This window comes from Agelaius phoeniceus, assembly GCF_051311805.1.
Source record: "Agelaius phoeniceus isolate bAgePho1 chromosome W unlocalized genomic scaffold, bAgePho1.hap1 SUPER_W_unloc_1, whole genome shotgun sequence".
NCBI classification, from domain to species: domain Eukaryota; kingdom Metazoa; phylum Chordata; class Aves; order Passeriformes; family Icteridae; genus Agelaius; species Agelaius phoeniceus.
Window position 1 is genome coordinate 3,387,386 of NW_027509866.1, and position 14,465 is coordinate 3,401,850.

General features: G+C 52.3%; 1 protein-coding gene across 1 annotated transcript; it reads left to right on the forward strand.

Moving 5' to 3' along the window:
- The first annotated feature begins 5,948 nt into the window (after positions 1-5,948).
- LOC143692442 (olfactory receptor 14J1-like) lies at positions 5,949-6,976 on the forward strand. Its single transcript, XM_077172675.1, has 2 exons — positions 5,949-5,970; positions 6,012-6,976. The coding sequence occupies exons 1-2, from the start codon at positions 5,949-5,951 to the stop codon at positions 6,974-6,976; spliced, it is 987 nt and encodes a 328-aa protein (XP_077028790.1).
- Positions 6,977-14,465: the final 7,489 nt, after the last annotated feature.

Sequence of the window (14,465 nt, forward strand, 5' to 3'; positions counted from 1 at the left end):
GCAACAGTGGACTGGTGATAGTTGCTATGGAAACTGCCCATAGCAACAGTGGACTGGTGATGGTTGCCTGCTAAGGATCAGATTTGTCACAGGCCCTCAGAAGGGTTCCATGGGGACATTCCAAGAATCTCCAGGCTATTACAGAGCTGGAATGTCACAGGCAGGGCAGGGGCTCCATGGAGACCTCCGAGGGGTTTCTAGGATGGTAAAGAGCCCTGTGGTCAGAGGCAGTCACAGCCATTCCATGGTGACATCCCAGGAGTCCCCAGGCTGCCAGAGAGCTGGGATGTCCCAGACACTCACAGGGGCTCCTGTCATGACTACACTGGGAGCTTCAGGCAACATTTATTAGAGGAGCTCCTGTTGGGTCACAAGGTCCAGAAACGATCCCCAATGCTCCCCATAAATCCCCAAATGTCACTGTTGAATCAGTGTTCCATGGTTTCTTTCCAATGGAAAACAAGCATCCTTATCCTCCAGGTGTCCATATCTGAAATTGGGATTCCACCTCCAAAATTCTGTATATCCAAGGGTTACTCCCAGGCACAATCTGCCAGTACCATCAAGCCTGGCTGGCCTTGGCCTCTGGTGGCTGCCCCTGCAACACTGGGGCTGGGTTCTTCCCTTCCCATGGAGATCACTGGGACACTGTGGGGACCTCATGGAGTCAAGGGGATCATTGTGGCACCACTGGAGCCCATGGAACCAAGGGGCCATGGTGACCCAGCGGGGCTTCATGGAACCCAGAGACCATTATGGCTCTGTGGGGCCTGATGGAACCATGGAGACCATTGGGACCCTTCAGGGCCTGGTGTCACCAAGGGGGCATTATGGCACCTCAGGGCCTCAGGGAAGCAAGGGACCATTGGGACAATGTGGGGCCTGATGGAACTGAGGGTACATGGAACAGGCCTGGCTGGTTTGGCCTCCCAGGGGCCCCTGACAGGTCTGGCTGATGTTGTGATGTCAAGGGCCGCCTCTCATCAGCTCCGGGAGCACTGGGGCTCCGTGCTTTCCTTGCTATGGGAAAGAACCCTCCCTCTTTTTAAATGTCCATTGCCAAAATTGTTATTCTCTCTAAAAATTTTCCTATATGCAAGAGTTTCTCTCAGAAAAAAACCTGCCACTTCTGCCTGGCCTTGTCCTCTGGTGGTCACCTCTCTTCTGCCTGGCAAACACTGGGGCTCTGTTCCTTCCTTCCTATGGAAAAGAACCAACCTTCATGTCCATGGTCCATGGCCAAAATTAGAATTTGGCCTCCCAAATTCCATATATCCAAAGATTGGTCCGAGACAACAGTAGCAAGGACAGACAGGTCAGGCTGGCCGTGTCCTCTGGTGATTTTCTTAGACTCTGAGCTGAATGCTTTCAGTTGAAAAAACCTTGGAAAGGGCCCAGAGATCTCCCAAGAAGCGTTTTTGAGGACTTGGGCACATATGCACTATATATGGACAAAGGAGCTCTTGGCTTTGTGCTGTTGTGAGGGTTTTGCATCATGGAAGTGATGTTCTAAGAGAAGCTGCTAGCAGTTTCCTCCACGTCTGACAAAAAACCACTGAGTAATTATCTTTGAGAATTGACAATCTGTTAAACCAGTAAGGAAACTGTACACGCCTCTGTGAAGACACATGTTAAAGATGGGAAAGCCTGGGAGGGTCTCTTTCCCTTCTGGCTGGCACAGAGGTAACAAGGCCAGCCCAGCTCCCCATCTCAGCCAGGGTTGGCCATGTGGGTTCCCTGCTTGCTTTTTCTACTTCTCTTGGGCTTGGGATTGAAGGCACTTGAGATGACAGGACGTGTTCAGACTCAGGTGTTTATTGTTTCTTACCCATGTTACATTCTTAAGGCCGTGAGTTCTGCACTCTTTCATTATCAGGGTACAAAATGGCTAACTATCTCTTGTTACAAGGTCTTTTAAGGCTAAACTATCCAATTAAGAAAAGATACCTAAATTATTTTCCCTTTTAACCCAATAATTGATCATTTGAAGCCTGCAATGCAGACTTTTATGTCCAATTACAAAATACCACCCAAACCCATGAAGAAGAAGGAAGAAGAAGGTGAAGAAGAAGGAAGAAGGTAAAGAAGAACAAGCTGTCTTCACCCTAAAACCTCCATCTGGCTTCATATTTATTATTATCTTCTAAAACCCCGAAGTCTTAAGATTTTTCTGTGATATTATACACTTCTAACCAACTACACACCCATAATCCCAATGCTATTGATCAATTTTGGAAGGCTTCTCCACAGCCTCAGGTCAAATGCAGTGTTCTCTTGCAGGTCTGTGCCTTTCAGCAGAGAAAGTTTAAATTTCTCAGCATCCAGGGCTCCAGCAGGGCCGGGCGGCTCCTGCCGTGGGGCCGGGCCCCTTCCCAGGGACCCCGCCAGGCCCCATCGGCTGCCGGGCAGGGCAGGGGAGGCTGCGGGGCCGAGGCCGGGCCGGGCCATGGCTGCAGTTGGGAACATCTGGGCCCTGCTGAGCCCTGCCCCGCCGCCAGCCCGGGCCCGGCCAGGATCCGCCGGGCCCCAGGAGCAGCCCCGGGCCGGGCCGGCTTGGCCAAGATTCTGCCACCCTTGGGCTTCAGCCGCAAGCCCCGGGCAGGGGCAGGAGAAGCCATCGGCCCCCGGCCGTGCTGCTGCTGTGCTCTGGCCTGGCTGCTGAGATCCTGGCCCTGCCCCAGCGCGGCCCATCCTGACACAGCCCCAGCGCAGCCGCTGCAGAAACCTCCATCGTAAAACAGCTCCGGCCGCAAGTACCGAGCCCGGCCGGGGGCACGGAACCATCTGCAGGCCCCGGGTGAGAGATGAACTCTTTCAGTGCTTCCATCCTCCCTCCAGTGAGAGAAAAGGACAAAGTGCAGGCACACAGAGGAGCAACATGAAGACACCCAGGTCACTGAAGGGGAACTTGAGTCCCAGATGGGAGGGATGAGGAGATGCCTTGATCTTGGGGCTGAAATCCTCTTGTAAAGCTATGGAGAAGGATGGAATTAATATATCAGACTCTCTTTTTCCCTATAACTAATTGAAAATATGGGGAGATGACTTGTTCAGCAAAGGCCTCCTTGCTAAAGTAAGCAAATGTTGAAGTAGCTGTGATCCCATCAGAAGTTTAAACAGAGAAAGAGAGAAGAGTAATGAGATCCTGTGCTATCAGGGAGAGAAGAAGATCTCTGTTGTCAGAGATGAAGATGATTTCAGAAATAGATGAAGAGAATCTTTGCTCTTGAATAGCTCATCTTTAAACTCATACCCCATAAGTTGACATGGCCCATAAAAACAGCTGTTGGAAAAGCTGTGAAAAATGGGAGGGACTTCACAATTGCAGATTTTCTGGGCAGCTGCTCTTCGTGGGAATTGAGAGCCACAAGAGAACTTTTTTCTTATGGAGAAGTCCCCATAGCATGAAAGAGGGACTCATCTCCCTAAGTGAACTGAAGAAAGACTGTTCTAGATGGTGTAAACTGACTGAAACTTTCAGGTTTTGTCTCTTTGCATTGTCAGTAAGAAAGAAAAGGTTGTAGGGAGAGGAGAAGTGTTCAGATTCTTATTACTCTTTCTTCTATTTACTGATAATAAACATTTCTATATACCCCTTTAAAATTTTGAGCCTACTTTTCTTTTCTCCTAATCCTATCTCAAAGCAGGAAATGAGTAAATATATTCCAGTGAGGGCAATGGTAATTAGCCAACACAGATCCCACTGCATTAATAGATGCATTGGCTGAGAAATCTCAAATTAGCAATCCAAAATCACTCCAGATACGTTCCTGATAAACTGCATTAGACCAGAGGGAAATCAAGGCAGAGCCATGGTTTGTCAGGACTTGCTGCATCCTGATGAGCCCTGTGGCGCATTTGGAGCTGAGCCCTGGAACCTCAGGGCCTGAGAGGAGATTGCACAAACCTTTCCAGGAGTCAAAGTCAGAGGAAAACCCAAAAGTGTCTTAGAGCTTGAATGGGTCCCACTGAGGTTCATCCCCAACTCAGGCTCCTCCTGGACTCCTTGGAGGAGAGAACTGGAGGCCAGGATTGACCAAAAACCTCTCAGAGTCTCAATGTGGAAAGGAAATTCCAAACTACCTTAAAAATTTTGAGAAGCTCAAAGCATTACTGAGCACCACTGAGTGTCAGTACAAAGCTCTCCAGGGACTCATTAAAGCAGATAATTGGGGCCATGATTGCACAAACCTCTCACAGAGTCTGTATCAAAAGGGAAACACCAAGTACCTTCAAATAACTGAAGTACCCTGAAGTATTAATGAGCCCCACTGAGTGTTGTTACTGACAAAGCCTCTCCAGGGACTAATTACAGCAGATAATTGGAGGCCAGGATTGCACAAACCTCTCAGAGACTCCAAGGCAAAAGCCAAAGCCAAAGTCCTTTGAAAAAGCTGCAGTCCCTGCAGGGAGCATGAAGGAGCCCCCAGGGCCATTGCTGAGCAAGGCTCCCCAGGGACTCCTTGCAGCAGATCCTTGAGGCCACTGGGATGTGGGCTAGGGGGGGATGCTGAGGGCAGCACAAGGGGCTGACAGTGCCCAGCCTGGCTGGGGCTGTGCCAGGAGGCCCCAGGGCCTCAGGACAAGGTGTCTCCTCCCAGCCCTTGCTGGCACAGACCCTGCTGTGCCCCAGGGCACCAAGACTTGGCTTCTCTTTGTCCCCACCTGTCATCACTGCCTGCAGTTCTCTGCTCTGCCTGGGGCCTGGGGACACTTGCTCAGTCGTGTCCCTCAGTGGGACCCATTAAAAGTCCAAGAAACTTTGGGGTTGGATTCTGCCTTGGAGCTCTGGAGAGGTTTCTTCAGCTGCCTCTCAGGGACTGATGTTCAGGGCCTGAGCACAAAGCCCCAGAGGCTCATTAAAGTCCTTGTGCTGTGTCTGTACTGCTGAGCTGGGCTGGGCTCCTGGCACAGAGGCAGCTCCTGCTCACCAAGAAGAGCTTCAAAAGCACATTTCTCTTGATGAGCAGCTCTTGTGCCAGCCCAGCAGGGCTGGGGCACTGCCTGCAGCCAGCGCGGGCACAGCCCAGAGGCACAGAGAGCTTCAATCAGTCAGGGCTGGGAAGGGGCTGAGAAGTGCCTGGGGCACAATCACTGCCAGCCCTTGGCACAGGAACCTCTGGCTGCAGGACAATGCAGCTGCAGCTCCTGGAGCCATCTCCTCAAGCTGGAACACCCAGCCAAGCCTCTGCCCTCAGGGCCAGGGCTCCAAGGCGTGCAGCCCCTCCTGTGCAGGCAGAGCTGCAGCAGAGCCGTGGGGCAGCTCTGCAGCCCCGGGCCCAGTTCCCTCTGCAGAGCACAGGGCTGGGAGCAGCTGCCCGGCCCTGGGGGCTCTGGCAGGGGCACAGCTGGCTCAGGGTGACGCTGTCCCCAGGGCCCGGCTCTGGGCAATGCTGTCAGTGCAGCCAGGGAAGGAGCTGCATCTCCCTCAATCCAATGCCATCAGAAGGACACTTGGAAGTCTCCCTGAGATTTCAGTCCAAGCTGGGAGCTTCAATCCAGGGTGCAAACTTGTCCTAGAGCATCTCTGAGTTATGAGATTGAAGGGGAAAGGCAGAGGTGTTGTGACACTGAAAATGCTGCTGGGTTGGTGAAATGAGCAATGTGAGTCCTTGGCTACAAATGTGGAGCTGGGCTGTGGTGGATCCATCTGCTCCCAGCAGTACCTGGTGACATTTTAGGGGAAGCATAGGAAGGAGATCACCATCCACCTGGCAAAGTTTAAAGCCCAAAGAAACTCTGAACAGGTCAGAATGACAGACCATTGTCCCTCACTCTCCACTCATCATGTTGCCCCAGGGAGCTCACATTGTTCTCCCTGAGGGCCTCAGACACGCTGATGGTTTGATATCCAAAAATACCAGGAGAGACATGGGGGGAGCTGATAAAGAAAACCTCAGAGCTCTTAAAGACCATGTCTGTGTGTTACAGAGGAGGATGTATGGGGAATGGCTTTGATTTTGGTCACAGGTATCTCCTCTATCTCTTCACTCTCTTTTCTCCATGAACAGGTGCCCATGTGCAGCCCCAGCAAATGTCCAACAGCAGCTCCATCAGGCACTTCCTGCTGCTGGCATTGGCAGACACGCGGCAGCTGCAGCTCCTGCACTTCTGCCTCTTGCTGGGCATCTCCCTGGCTGCCCTCCTGGGCAACGGCCTCATCATCAGCGCCGTAGCCTGCGGCCACCACCTGCACACGCCCATGTTCTTCTTCCTGCTCAACCTGGCCCTCGCTGACCTGGGCTCCATCTGCACCACTGTCCCCAAAGCCATGCACAATTCCCTCTGGGACACCAGGGACATCTCCTACACTGCATGTGCTGCCCAAGTTTTTTTTTTTGTTTTCTGTGCTATAACAGAGTTTTATCTCCTGACCGTGATGTGCTACGACCGCTACGTGTCCATCTGCAAACCCCTGCACTACGGGACCCTCCTGGGCAGCAGAGCTTGTGCCCACATGGCAGCAGCTGCCTGGGCCAGTGCCTTTCTCACTGCTCTCATGCACACGGCCAATACATTTTCCCTGCCCCTGTGCCATGGCAATGCCCTGGGCCAGTTCTTCTGTGAAGTCCCCCAGATCCTAAAGCTATCCTGCTCCAAATCCTACCTCAGGGAATTTGGGCTTCTGGCTGTTACTGTGTGTTTAAATTTCAGTTGTTTTGTGTTCATTGTTTTCTCCTATGTGCAGATCTTCAGGGCTGTGTTGAGGATCCCCTCTGAGCAGGGATGGCACAAAGCCTTTTCCACCTGCCTCCCTCACCTGGCTGTGGTCACCCTGTTCATCAGCACTGGCATGTTTGCCTACCTGAAGACCCCCTCCATGTCCTCCCCATCCCTGGATCTGACCCTGTCAGTTCTGTACTCGGTGCTGCCTCCAGCCCTGAACCCCCTCATCTACAGCCTGAGGAACCAGGAGCTCAAGGCTGCAGTGTGGAGACTGATGACTGGATGGTTTCGGAAACATTTGGCCAATTAAATGTTGTAACAATTTGGCCAATAAACTGTTGGCCAATTTCTGCAAAATCACTCATAATATAAGTTATCTTTGATCCTTCTTGTTGATTTAATTTTGGAGGTTCTTTTTCATTATTTTAGTATTTTCATATTGTCAACAAAGAAATGTCAATCTTTGTGCCATTTCTCGTTTTGTTTCTCTCCACCTTCCCTGTAGCCACAGACTGTGTCAATGAGGGGTTGTGCTCTCAATGGCTTTAAAGTAACTAATGGATCTCCCGGCAGAGTTTTCTGCAGAGATGCCCTTTTGTTGCCTTCTCTGGAGCTGCAGCAGCAATGTCTGTGTGCAGAGCTGGGGCAGATCAGTGCTGGCCCAGCAGCTGTGCCCAGCAGCAGCAGCAGCAGCAGCACTTGGTGTTGCCAGTGCTGCTGCCGTGGCCCTGCCCCGCTGCCCTGGTGGCCCTGGTGTTGCTGCAGGGCCTGAGTGCTCTCGGGGCCAGGCACAGCCCTGGGGGTGGCAGTGCCGGGGCTGCAGCAGGGACAGGCCATGTAATATAAATCACCTTTGATGATTCCTTTGGGTTTGGTTGTGGGTTTGTTCTTTTTTTCCAAATGTTTCAGTTTTTTAATATTGTGCACAAAGAAGAGCCATTGGCTTTGCCATTTCTCATTTTCTTTCTCTCCATCTTCCCTGTGGCCACAGACTGTGTCAATGAGGGGCTGCAGTCCGTGTGGCTTTAAAGGAACTAAAGCATCTCCCAGGAAAGTTTTTTTCCAGAGATGCCCTTGCGTTCCCTTCTCTAGAGCTGCAGCAGCAATGTCTGTGTGCAGAGCTGGGGCAGATCAGTGCTGAGCACAGCAGCTCTGCTCCTGCTGGCCACACCATTCCTGATCCAGGCCAGGAGCCATTGGTCTTCTTGGCCACCTGGGCACACTGCTGCCTCATGTCCAGCCCGCTGTCCATCAGTCCCTGCAGGTCCCTTTCTGCCTGGCTGCTCTCCAGCCACTCTGTCCCCAGCCTGTAGCACTGGGGCCAAATATGAGGGCCTGGCCCTTGGATTTTTTTAAACCTCACCTTGTTGGATTCATCCCCTGGATCCAGCCTGTCCAAGTCACTGTGCAGAGCCCTCCAACTCTCCAGCAGATATATCCAGCTTGGTGTAATCTGCAAAGATCTCCTTGGTTCTTTGGGCCCCCTCAGTGTCACAATGGCCTCTTGGTTACACCAGACCCTGCACTGTCACACTGGTCTCCTTGGTTCCATGGGGCCTCAAAATGTGACAATGGTCCCCTTGATTCCATTGGGCCCCAGGGTGTCACAATGGCCCCATGGCCACATGAGGTCCCACACTGTCACCATGGTCTCTGTCATTCCACAAGTCCCCTCAGTGTCACAATGGACTCCTTGTTTCCACAAGGCCACACAGTGTCACAACGTTCTTCCAGATCCCTTGAGGCCCCATCGTGTGACAGTGGCCCCTTGGTTACACAGGATCCTGCAGTGTCACAATGTCCCCTTGGTGCCATGAGGCCCCGCAGTGTCAGAACGGCCCCTTGGTTCCACTGGGCCCTGCAGTCTCCCAATGGTCTCCTTGGTTTTGCAGTGTCAAAATGGTGAAACCCCTTGGTTACACGAGGCCCTGCAGTGTCACAATGGCCTCTGTGGTTCCATGAGGGCCCAGAGTGTCACGGGGCACTCCCTGGTTCCATTTGGCCCCACAGCACCACCATGGAGCCCTGGTTCTGTGGGGCTGCACGGTGTCACCATGGTCCTCTTAGTTCCAGGAGGCCCTGCAGTGTCACAATGGCCCCCGAGTGTCCCAATCATCAGAGAATGACAGAATCAAATAGGCTGGAAAAGACCTTTGGGATCATCAAGTCCAACCCATGCCCTAATACTGCCTTGTCCCCCAGACCATGCCACTGAGTGCCACTGGAGAGGGACAGTGACTCTGCCACCTCCCCCCTGGCCAGCCCATTCCAGTTCCCACTCACCCTTTCTGTGAAGAACTCCTTCCTATTGTCCAGCCTGAGCCTCCCCTGGTGCAGCTTAAGGCTGGGTCTTCTTGTCCTGCCCTCCAGCAGATCCACACTCACACCCAGCTTGGTGCCATCTGCAATTTGTGAATGCTGGACTCGATCCCCTCACCCAGATCATCAGTGAAGATATTAAACAGGACTGGGCCCAGCACAGATCCCTGGGGACAGCCCCAGTGCCTGGACACCAGCTGGGTGCAGCACCATCCCCACCACTCTCTGGGCCCAGCCTCCAGCCAGCTCTTAAATCTCCCAGCCAGGAGGGAACCTGCCCAAGCCGTGGGCTGCAGCTTTTCCAGGGAATGCTGTCAGAGACAGAGTCAAAGGCTCTGCTGGAGTCCAGGCACACAACATCCACAGCCTTTCCCACACCCACAGGGGGGTCACCTGGGCATAAAAGGAGACCAGGTTGGTCAGGCAGGACCTGCCAGCCCTAAATCCACGCTGGCTGGCTCTGATCCCTGGGCCATCCTGTGGGTGCCCTGTGATGGCACTCAAGGTGATCTGTTCCATAACCTTGCCGGGCACCCAGGTCAGGCTGACAGGCCTGGAGTTCCCCAGCTCCTCCTTCCAGCCCTTCCTGGGGATGGGCTCACACTGGCACCTCCAGTGCTCTGGGACCTCCCTGCTGAGCCAGGACTGATGGTAAATGATGGAGAGCAGCTTGGGCAGCTCATCCACAGCTCCCTCATCCCCCTGGGATGGATCCCATCTCATCCCGTACACCTGTGAGCATCTGAGTGGCTCAGCAGGTCCCCAGCTGCTTCCTCCTGGATTCCAGGGGGCTGTTCTGCTCCCTGTGCCCATCTACCAGCTCAGGAGAACACTTGTCCTGAGGACAGCCTGTCCTAATATTGTAAATTGAGACAAACAAGGTGTTAAGTAGCTCAGCCTTTGCCTTATCTTTAGTTACTGTATTCCCCACTGCATCTAATGAACAGTAGAGGTTCTCCTTCTCCCTCCTTTTGCTATTAAATTTCTTTATAAAAAGAATTTTATTTTTTTACAGAAGCTGATAGGTTAAGTTCTGATGGAGTTTTCAACTCTCAACTTTTCTTTCTGCATAACCTAATGACATCCTTAAACACTTCCTGAGTTGTCAGTCCATTTTCCCCTTTTCCCACAAAAGCTCCATGCCCTGCCAGGCCAGTCATTTTCCTTACCAGCTCATCTTTTGCCACACTGGGACAGGCTGCTCCTTCCCCCTTAAGATTACTTTCTTGAAATGTGTCCACCCTTCCCAGCCCTCCTTGTTTTTAAGGGCTGTTTCCCTTAAAAAATCAGTACCCAATTTGGTACTCCCCAGGTCTGCATCCTGAACAGGCCAAAGTCTGCCCTTCCTAATTCCAGTGCAGAAGTTTTGTTGCTGCCCCTCCTTCTTTCACAGAACATTGAAAACTTGATTATTTCATGGTCACTGTGCCCCAGGCACCCTCTGAGTCCCACATCTGCCCCCAGCCCTTCTCTGTCTGTGAACAGCAGCAGACAGAGCTTTCCATGGCAGTGGGAGTGTTACCAAAAATTCAGTAAAACAGGAAACTCCTTAACCCCAGTGTAGCACTAAGAAGCAGCATTCTTTATTCAGCTGCTTGCACGGGGGAGAGCTCCTCCCAAAGCCGTGCAGGCTAAGTACAGGAAAATTTCTGTTTATATTCTGTATTTTGCACACATATTCATTGATTGTCCTGGACTAAACATACATATGATAATCATTTCCCCAAAATCATTAACATATTTCCCCTCCCCTTTACCCATGTGTTCTTCTGTCCTGGGGGGTCTCTCTGGTTGTCCCAGGTGGTCGTGGACCCCAATGTTCCATTGGGCCTGGCTGAGCAGGCAGGACACTGAGGCTGCTGAACTTCCAGTTCCCCTTCTCACACAGTGGGCCTTGTGTGGTTTCCATAGGCTGGGGATGTGGAGAACAAGCTCCAGGTGTCAGCTCACCTGGTGTAGGCAATTGATTATCTGGTAACATGAGGTCACAGAGTGGGCTGTGACATCAGAGAGTGGGGGATGTGAGGTCATTGATCAGTTATGACATCACAGAGCCAACTGTGCCATCACAGTGCCAGCTGTGACATCACACAGCAGACTATGACATCACAGAGTTGGCTGTGACATCAGAGACCAGCTGTGTGACATTAGAGAAGGGGCTGTGAGCTCACAGAGCAGGCTGTGACATCCCAGAGGGGCTGTGTGACATCCCAGAGGGGCTGTGTGCCATCCCAGCAGGGCTGTGTCAGGTCACTGGGTTGGTCACTCGGCCCCAGCTCCCCCTCACAGTTTCTCCCAACAAGTCCAATGCTGTCCATGCCCAGCGGGGTCCCTGTCCCCCGGGATCCCCCCGGCCCACCTGGAGCCACAGCCTCCACCAAAGGATGTTCCACAGGATCCACCCCAGAGCCTGACATGGGCACAAGGGGCCAGGGCTGGGTGACCAGGACATCAAGGACGGGGATTATCCAGATCACTGTGGCCTGGGTTGGGTTGCCCAGGGCAGGAAAGATGTCTGGCAGCTGGAGCAGGGTCTGGGAAGGGCCTCCAAGGTGGGGCTGGAGCCCCTGGGCTGTGAGCAGAGGCTGAGGGAGCTGGGCTTGTCCAGCCCAGAGCAGGGAAGGCTGAAGGGCTCCTCATCCCAGCCTGGCAGTGCCAGCGAGGAGGGGATGGAGAACACAGAGCCAGGCTCTTCCCTGGGGGCCTGGTGGGAGACAAAAGCCAATGGGTGGAAGGGGAAAGAGGGGAGATCAGCCAGGACAGGAGGAGATGAAATGAGTCAGGCTGGTTTCAGCATTTCCTCAGCACCAAAAGCAGCCTGACCTCCCTTCTCCATCCACCACTGACAGCTTTGCAAATCAGGAATTGTTGGAGCTGTTTTGCCCCCATTCCAGGATGAGCATCATGATACAAGAACTTCATTGTTTTTATATCTATCACAGAGACACATTTGTCTGAAATTACTTTTAGGATGGAAATCACTTGTGGGTGGTGGACTCATCAGACACTGCTGGGACATTGCACTTAGCTCAGGGAAGAGCGTGAGTGTTAATAAATTGTGTCCAGTTCAACTGTGATCTCTAGGCCATGAGGAGAAACTTTCTGTTACTCTGAGTCTCACCAGTTCCTGGCCCCCAAAGGACACAAACCTGATGAGCTGTGGTTCCCACAGCAGGGGCTCCACTTGGACCTCCCTCCATAGCCAGAGCAGAGCTCCCTTGTCCCAGAGAGTCCCTGGCAATGCAGGGATGAAGGAAACAGGACAGGCTGTGGGGATCAGGGGCAGGGCACAGCCAGGGAGAAGAATGACTTTGGCATTTGGTGGAGCTGTGCCTTCCCTTGGCTTTGCTGGCTGACAAGAAATGAACATCCCTGTGTGTCTCAGGCAGCTCCTTCTGCAAGGAAAGCAGGTGGGAGTTGGAGCCAAGGAGCTGAAAGCTGCAGGTGCAGCCTGGGCTGGAGGGAGCTGAGATTTGCACAAGGCTGCTCTGAGTGCCAGGGCTTGGATGGGGGAAATGGTGGGCTGGGGGTAGGGACAGAGTCTGATTGATTGTCAGCCATGAAGGGTCTGGATTTTCATATCCATTCAAACTGCATGAGGAGGTACTTGGATTCAGTGTCAATTGGAGATTGCACATATCGATTTATAAACAGGAAAAAATCCTTAACAGGACCTAAAAAATGTTTTCTCACTGGCTTTTTAAATATAATGCATTCACTTTGAACACACTATTGAAGTCTGTCAAATTAACCACAAAAGATTTGAACACTTAAATTATTCCCAGTGGCTTGGCTTGTTCAGGTGTTCTGAATGGTAATGAGCCTTGGGACACTGAATTCCTGCACTGAGGAGCTGAAGGCTGAAAAAGTGATTTGGAAAATTAAATCAAATGATTCCCAGACGTTTGGCTTGTTAAGGTATTCTGAATGTTCATGAGCCCTGGGACACTGAATTCCTGCACTGAAGAGCTGAAGGCTGAACAAGCCTCTGGAGCAGGGAAATTCAGCAGCAGCCTCCAAGTTGCTGAGGATGTCAGCAGCCCCCAGTGAGGCCATCCCTGCCCAGAGACCGTGGGGGAATGGGCAGACAAGGAGAGTGTCCCTGGGGCTGGGGCAGCACAACTCAGAGGCACCAGCAGCTCCAGCTGGGCAATGGAGTGTGGAATGTGGCTGGGAAAGCCCTGCCTGGGCTGGGCCAAGCAGCACAGACAATTCCTGACCACCATCTCCAAAAAAACTCTCTCAAGCAGACATTTAAAGTAATTACAATTGTTTGTGTCCTCTGAGTTGGACTCCCTGGAGAAATACCAACAAGAGATTCTCAGGAGCTCAAAACAACCAAACAGCCTTTACTTTAGAAAATCACAGAAACTTTGGCAAATGGTTTAATGTCACATTCAATCAGCAGAAAACACTTCTCAAGGCATTACCTTGGCCCATTCAACTACATAAACTCTAAACCTGTTCAATTTTAAGTTAATCAAAATTTGCAAATGGACAGAAATAGAAGAAGAAGACACAGAAAGAGAGAAAGACAAAAAAAGAGAAGCACACACAGAGCTTCCAACTCCTGGATTCCAGCAGTGTTCAGATGGAAATTCCAAGAGGATCCAGGGTCAAGATGTGTGCTTGCCTTGTGGTCAGCCTTCAATACCCCTTGGTCTCCCTGGGCCCTTCCCCCAGGTGGGGCTTGGGCTCATTTGGTCCCTCAGGAGCTGGGCTGGGGCTGCAGAGGTGGCTGTGGAGCATTGCCTGTGCTGTGCCAGGGACTGGCAGCCACTGCTGGGCTGGGATAGAGGCTCTGGGGGGATTGGGGTTCCAGGGCAGGGCAGGGCTGGGCTTCCAGGGCAGGGCAAGGCTGGACCTGCCCCTTCCTCCCCCACACATGAAATGTTTTGAGCCAACAATCTCCTCCAGTCTCTCACAGTAAGGCAATTTTGCAGGTGAAATCCCAATTCTGGCCATGGGCATCTGGATGAGAAGGAAAATTATTTTCCATAGGAAGGGAAGCACACACCCTCTGTGTTTAGAAGGCAGGTGAGAGCCTCACTAGGCCAAGGCCAGCCAGACTTGTCAGGAATGGCAGATTTTGTCTGGGAGCAGTCTTTGCTTTTAGGGAATTTTGGAGGTGCAAGCCCAATCTCAGCCATGGGCATCTGGAGAAGCAGGACAGTTCTTTTCCATTGGGAAGGAAAGCCCCAATGTTTCCACAGCAGATGAGAAGAGACCCTCAACATGCCAAGGTCAGCTGGACAAGTCAGGTGGTCCCTGGGAGGCCAAGCCAGCCAGACCTGTTCCGTGTTCCATTGGTTTTGTGGGCCCCATAGTGTCACAATGATGCCTTGGACCCATGGGGCCCCGCAGTGTCATAATGGTGACTTGATTCCATGGGGTCCAGCAGTATCACAATAAACCCTTCTTTCAATTGGGTTCCACAGTGCCACCATGGCCCCAAGGTTCCAGAAGGCCCTGCAGTTTCA